Here is a 7,154-nt window from a genome sequence, read left to right as displayed (position 1 = left end):
ACTTCAGGGACTTCAAACATTTCTTCAAAACAGAGTTAAACTGAAATCTGGACAGCTGATCCCCATTCTGATGAATCAGGAAAGCAACCCCAAGACTCGGCCTGATTGACAACCAATGTTTAACATTAGAAACTGGGCAAAGAACAGAACCCGAAAACTGATTAATTCTAACCAAACGACCTTTTCCTAATTGATCTGTCTTAGATTTTTTTAACAATAACAAAACATGGTCAATTTTGCAACTAACATCCTGAAATGAAAGGCCCGGGACTGAAACTTTACTCTCTGCCACCAGTTCGCTTATTCTCAAGGCTGCAAAGAACATTAACACAAATGCTGTTCTAAACAAACACACTTCAAAATTACTAAAACAAACTAAATGTAACACATTGAATAATTTTAACAACAAATCTAATGAAATAGGCCTTCGTCTTTCCACCACCGGAGCTGACCTATGGTAACCTTTCAAAAGCTGCTTAACTGGGAAGAGCGAAGAAATAGCCGGACAACTGTTTAATTTAAGAAAGAAAGAGATGCCTGCCAGAGACTTAGAAATGGAGGCAAATGACAGCCTCCTACTAATCAGGCTACATACAAACTTCAAAACTAGACCTACCTCATTATGAAAGAAATTACAGTTCTCATGAACACAGAAATTAACCCACTCCTTCCAAGCAGCTGAATAATCAGCCCATGTTCTTGGAGCCAAGGATCTCTGAATATTAACATAGATTAGTCCCAAATCAGATTCCATAAATGAGGAGGACACGGAATTCCACAAAGCTCCGCTTCTGGTGCCATCGTTCTGAACCTCCGCCACTGACAACGAGATAATGAATCTGCTATATCATTCTTTTTTCCTTCTATATAGCTAGCTTTCAACCAGATGTTCAACTTCAGACAACATAAAGTTAAATGTCTTAATATCTTAACTACTAATTCACATTTTGAAGATAATGTGTTAATTGCAAAGACCACACCTTTGTTATCCGTAAACAACAAAATTCTCCTATTCTTAAAATAATGACCCCATACAACTATGGCTACCAAAACCGGAAATAATTCCAATAAGACAATATTTGAAGTAACTTTGCTTACACGCCAAGCACTGGGCCATAACTCATCCGACCATTGCCCATTAAAGAATGCCCCGTAGCCCATACTACCGGCTCCATCCGTAAATAAAGACAAAGAGTCAGAATCCTCAAAATTAAACTGCCAGCAACTGCGTCCATTAAATTTAGATAAAAATTCTAGCCATACAGCTAAATCTTCTTTTAGCTGAACCGTTAACCTAATATGGGACCTAGGTGACTTAAGACCCCTTGTTGAAAAATACAGTCGCTTTGAAAAAACTCTTCCCATAGGAATAACTCTAGAGGCAAAGCTCAACAACCCTAACAGTGACTGCATATCACGTAATGAACATTTCTTCCTAGCTAACATACTGACTAAAGAAACCCTTAACTTTAACAATTTTTCCTCTGGTAAACTAAATTCCATTCTCTCAGTATCTATTCTAATACCTAAAAATTCTAATGACCTACATGGAAACACAGTCTTCTCTTCAGCTAACGGAACACCAAAAAATTTCATAAACTCGACAAATTTTAACAATAAGGAATAACATAACTCAGAACTAGCATCACCTATAAACAAAAAGTCATCAAGATAGTGCAGAACACCTCCATCCGGAATTTGTTTCTGCACTACCCAATGTAAAAAGGATGAAAATGCCTCAAAATAGAAACAAGATAAAGAAAAACCCATTGGTAAACATTTGTCATAAAAATAATCACCTTCAAATTGAAAACCTAGAGAGTTGAAACCTGCAGGGTTAACTGGTAGTAAACGGAAAGCTGATTTGATATCAGCTTTTGCTAAAAAAGCATTTTGACCAAACTGTCTCAATAAGGAGACAGCCTGATCAAACGAAGCATAGTGTACTGTCGCTTTAGACTTGTCAGCATCATCGTTTAATGAAGCCTTAAACGGGTAAGAAAGGTGATGTATTAAACGGAATGAATTCAATTCCTTCTTAGGGACAATTCCTAAAGGTGAAAGTCTAAAGTTTGTAAACGGCGGATGTATAAAAGGACCAGCGATCCTGCCAGTTTCAAGCTCTTTCAGGATTTTCTGATGCACAATATCCTTATGCTGCTGGATGGATTTCAAATTATCCACCCAGCAACAACCAGATCCTTTGAAAGAAGGGATATCAAAACCAAACTTAAAACCGTTAAAAATTAAATTAGCTTTCTCCCTGTCTGGGAACATTTCTAGCCAAGGCGCCATTCTTATTAATTTCACTGGCGTCCATGCTTTTGGATAACTGTTCTTTGGAACTAGGGGGTTGAGACTGGTTTGCTCTTTTAAAACAGCGACACATTGGGTGCGAACCCCCACAAAAGGAACATTCATGTTTATACCGACAATTGTTCAACCATTTACACTGAGCTTCATTATAAGCAAAGCAAACTCCTTTCCTCAACGTATTCTGAGAACTAGGCTGCTGCTTGGGCACTGACCTTTGTGGAAGCATTAAACTAAGCCACAAACCAACATCCTTAGTGCCCCATTTTAATGAAGGGTACACTGCCATCTTCTGGCGAAACATTTCATCATAATTGTACCATGCTAAACCACCAAACTGGCGGTAAGCCTCAAGAATAATGTCTACATGCTGAAATAAATTACTAGAATTAATGAAAGACTTTTCCCCTAAAACTGAAGCATAGATACAGAACGCCTGTAGCCAGTTAAAGAAAGACTTAGGAGGAGAACGTTTTTTATCCTCATCTTTATCAGACTTACCATCCTGCTTGACAAGAGTCTCCTGCGCAGATGGTAATAAAGAAAATAAATCTATAAACTCGTTCCTCCAAATACGCTCCTTAATTGCTGGCTGTAAATGAAAACCTAATGGCGAAATATCGCAAGACATCACTTCCTTACAGCAAGTTTCCGAAACACCAATTCCTTTCTCTAAAACAGGAATATTACTAAAACCAGCATTCTGTAAATGCTGACTACTATGCTTCCATACATCAGCGGGGGAACTAGCAGGAACAGCCGACTTACTGACCAAATCAGCTAATAATTTTAAAATATCAAACATTACATTAGAATTGAGGGGAGGGGGGATGGGGTGGGACAGATAAGGGGTAGCTGGCATATCACCACTCTGTTCCACCTGTCCTGGGTCGTGCACCGCTTCTGCTACCTCCTGCTGCGTGCCTGTAGATCCTGGGGAAACTTGCTGACAGGAAAGTTGACTCCTGGGACCTCTTCTTCTCCTTGATACTGGCGGGGGTGGGGAATAAGCCACCCTAGTCTTCCGGCTCCTCTTCCTCGGTTGCAGCTCTGAAGAAAAGTCCTGCGCCGCCTCTAAAACCAGTGAGGCCGGCGCTTCCGCTGTGTCCTCCACACCATCCTTGGAGCAGGAGGGGGTACCCGACCAACCTGTTGTCTCCCGTTCTCTGACTAAACTTCTGGCCAGCGGGTTAGCCAATTGCGCCGGCACTTGCTGCGCACTTCCGGCACTGTGCGCCACCTTCTTTGATGACACGGTCGGCCGCCTCCTCTCAAGCTCCGGCACCTGGAGCGAACGTCCGGAACTGCGCTCCACCCTCAGTGATGACTCTGCTGCAGACTTCATCCTCTTGGCTGCAGCTGATGACGGCACCTCGAGCGACGACCCAGCAGGAGACACTGCTTCCTCTATGTCGTCTTCCAGCCCAGCAAGTTCGCTTCTTCCCTCGACTTCCCTCGACGGCGCTGCTGCTAGGCATTGCCTCAGCCAGTTTTCTCCTCCTTCCGACTCCGCTCTTCTGATCAGCTCCATCAGCAGGACATCCATAGCGACGGTCCAATCTTCAAAAACTGGCTGCTTGACCACGATGAACTGCTCCTTTTATGTCCAATTTTCCCGCCTTTAGGATTTTATCAATGACCAATCAGCTGGCCTTCCACAAAACTGCCTGGAGATAGAATCTGCCAGAACCTGCTCATGCAATTGCACAGCTGACCTAGGTCCAATCAGCTGGGACCAACTCCAAACTGCCCAGAGACAGAAACATCTGGAAACCGGCTCGTGCCACCAGCACAGCTTACCCGGGGGACACCACGATGGTATGTACCATTCTAATATAAAATAACAAATGGAGAAAAGAGGGAAAGGGGGAGAGAAAAACATACCAAGCAAAAAAACATATTTTATTAACAACTTATGGGGGGCCGTGCGACCATGTGTCCCCCAGGCAATAGCCTGGGGGGCCCCTGACATTAGATGCTCCATTGTGGGCCATCGTGCTCCAAAAAAAACTGGCACAAAATCCTGTTGCAAACTAAGCCAAATCAAAGGTGGTATATAAAGGAGAGGAGTGTGTAGCAGGTCAAGTAAGATGCGCCATATTAATTATACAGCATTCACCACAGTGATTATTTTGGTGGCTCTTTTAGCTGCCTTGTCTTAGTATACACTGTCTAAACCTTAGACTGCCTTAGTACATCTGCCCCAATGTATGATAACTTATTTTTAGACAAAATGCTAGACATCAGTTTTGAGAAGGAAATGTTTAGGATGCTATTCCTCAGCAGTATATCTAGTGACAGGTTCCTTTAAGGTGTTACTTGCATGAGTCATCCATGATAGTAAAGAAAATGAAACTAGGAAGCATTAAAATGCTGAAGGTAGAAAAGCAGATTATGAGTATGTCAATAGATTGTTATCAATGGTGTGGTGCAGCATCATATTGGAAATTTTAATGTGATGCTTCAATAGAGAATAACATGACTTCATTGTTCAATGCCCAAATATAATAAACATTAGTTGTATATTGCATTTATGCTGAGCAAAAACATAATTGAATGAATGTATTATTTATCCAATGTGTTAGTGTAATGGTACAACAGTTCCACACTTACCATTGCACTGTCTGGCCAAATCCACCTTGAGCCTCTCACAACCTGCCGATCCATACCTGTGTAATGCACACTTCCCCTATTGATCACGTATATGGCAACCAGAAAATTATAAATTCCTGCGATGACGTGGACATTATGATACATGTTCCCATTCACGGCAGGCTATTTAAAACAGCAGTTCTCTGGTATTTGTCATACAGGCTCACTTATTCCCCAATGTCCTTGTTTAGCTTTGTGAATGTTCTCGGTATGCCGACCTCGGCCTGTCTGACTCCACTGCTCTGCCTATGACTTTGACCTGGACTGTCTCCTCACTTTTTTTTATGCCTGCTCCTTGTATCTTGCATTCCAAGTCATGGTTCCCAACCTCGGCTTGTCTGATTTTGCTGCCTATGCCTGTAGTAACCGTCGCCACTTACTACTCTAGGAGGCTATTCTGAGTGCCACAACCTGCAGGTTCTCTGCAGCAATGTCCAATTTTTCCTTGTAAGGGGACAAAGGCCAATATCATTGGGAGTATTAGGTTTAATAACCTTGGCTTTAATCAGTGTCAAGCCCAGATGACAATAAGAAATCCACTTGTCAAGTAAATGATAGTTCCTGTATGAGAACAGAAAGTTTAAGACAGAAAATAATAAATTTGAAGCCAAGACTCATAAATAATTAAACCAACCTGTATATTTTGTAGATTTTGTTTTCTATTCCAAGAAAATATTACCATGCATCAAGCGTTTGTGCAGCATTGCAATCTCGGAGAGAAAAGGCTCATTCACAAGGGAATTCTATCAATATTGTTTCTGATAGAGGGGTACAATTTGTTTCATTGTTTTGGAGAGCCTTCTGTAAGAAGTTGGAGATTGATCTGTCCTTCTCCTCGGCCTTCCATCCTGAAGCTAATGGTCAAACTGAGAGGACTAATCAGTCTCTAGAACAATATTTAAGGTGTTTTATCTCGGACTGTCAAGATGATTGGGTCTCCTTTATTCCCTTCGCCGAATTCTCCCTTAATAACCGGGTCAGTAACTCGTCGGGGGTCTCCCCCTTCTGTAATTTTGGTTTTAATCCACGGTTCTCCTCTGTTTCACCTGGTGGTTCCAACAATCCCGAGGTAGATGTAGTTCATCGGGAACTGTGCACAGTCTGGGCCCCGGTTCAGAAGAACCTAGAGGCGTCCCAGAGCATACAAAAGACTCAGGCAGTTAGAAGACGTTCTGCTAACCCCTTGTTTGTGGTCGGGGATCAGGTGTGGCTGTCTTCAAAAAATGTACGTCTTAAAGTTCCGTCCAAAAAATGTTCTCCACGGTATATAGGGCCGTACAAGGTCATTGAGGTCCTTAACCCCGTCTCCTTCCGGCTGGAGTTACCCCTATCTTTTCAAATACACAACGTGTTTCATGCCTTCCTCCTGAAACGCTGCTCCCCATCCTTGGCTACCTCGAGGAAACATCCGGTCCCTGTTCTCACCCCTGAAGGGGTAGAATTCGAGGTGGCCAAGATTGTGGACAGCAGGATGGTCCAAGGCTCCCTCCAGTACCTGGTCCATTGGAGAGGATACGGGCCTGAGGAGAGGACTTGGGTACCCGCCCGGGATGTTCACGCTGGGGTATTGCTCAGGAGGTTCCATCTTCGGTTCCCCAATAAGCCAGGTCCACCTAGGAAGAGTCCAGTGGCCCCTCATAAAAGGGGGGGTAATGTAAAGGATTTGCCAGACACAGCTTCTGTGTCGACGCCCGTGGTTAATCAGTCTGCATCTGCTCCTAGGTCTGATTAGAGTGACTCGATCTTCTACCACTCAGGCTGGTAGGCTGAGAAGTGGGAGAACCTATCGCAGCCTGGCCAGATGGAGCTAGCTCCCGCCCTTGGTCTATTTATACCTTCATTTCCTGCTCCTCCTTTGTCTGTGATTCTGTCTTGTTTCCTGGCTCTGCTTTTCCTGCTAGTACTATTGACCTCTGCTTTAAATTGACCCTGGCTTTACTAACTACGCTCCTGCTCTGCATTTGGTACCTCGTACACTCCTGGTTTGACTTGGCTCATTCACTACTCTTGTTGGTCACGGTGTTGCCGTGGGCAACTGCCCCATTTCCCTTAGCTTCTGTGTACCCTTGTCTGTTTGTCTGTTGTGCACGTATTGAGCGTAGGGACCGTCGCACAGTTGTACGCCGTCGCCTAGGACGGGTCGTGCAAGTAGGCAGGGACTGAGTGGCGGGTAGATTAGGGCTTACCTG

At 43.5% G+C, this 7,154-nt stretch overlaps 1 protein-coding gene across 1 annotated transcript; it reads right to left on the bottom strand.

Annotated features, from left to right (window-relative positions):
• Nucleotides 1–278: 278 nt before the first annotated feature.
• On the bottom strand, nt 279–4,233 carry LOC142726466 (uncharacterized). The gene is made up of 3 exons (XM_075849031.1): nt 3,181–4,233; nt 453–819; nt 279–312 (listed from the first exon to the last, which is right to left on the bottom strand). Exons 1-3 carry the CDS (start codon nt 3,857–3,859, stop codon nt 279–281), a joined length of 1,080 nt encoding a protein of 359 aa, XP_075705146.1. The 5' UTR covers nt 3,860–4,233.
• Nucleotides 4,234–7,154: the final 2,921 nt, after the last annotated feature.

The sequence above is a fragment of the Rhinoderma darwinii genome, chromosome 1 (genome assembly GCF_050947455.1).
Source record: "Rhinoderma darwinii isolate aRhiDar2 chromosome 1, aRhiDar2.hap1, whole genome shotgun sequence".
NCBI lineage: Eukaryota > Metazoa > Chordata > Amphibia > Anura > Rhinodermatidae > Rhinoderma > Rhinoderma darwinii.
This window is presented reverse-complemented; position numbering and strand designations above follow the sequence as displayed.

Coding starts and splice junctions, on each gene's coding strand:
- LOC142726466 (XM_075849031.1), bottom strand. CDS start 3,859: ATGGATGTCCTGCTGATGGAGCTGATCAGAAGAGCGGAGTCGGAAGGA. Junction 820..3,180: donor AGGACAGGTGGAACAGAGTG/GTGATATGCCAG, acceptor TCTCGTTGTCAG/TGGCGGAGGTTCAGAACGAT. Junction 313..452: donor CTTTTGAAAGGTTACCATAG/GTCAGCTCCGGT, acceptor TGTTCTTTGCAG/CCTTGAGAATAAGCGAACTG.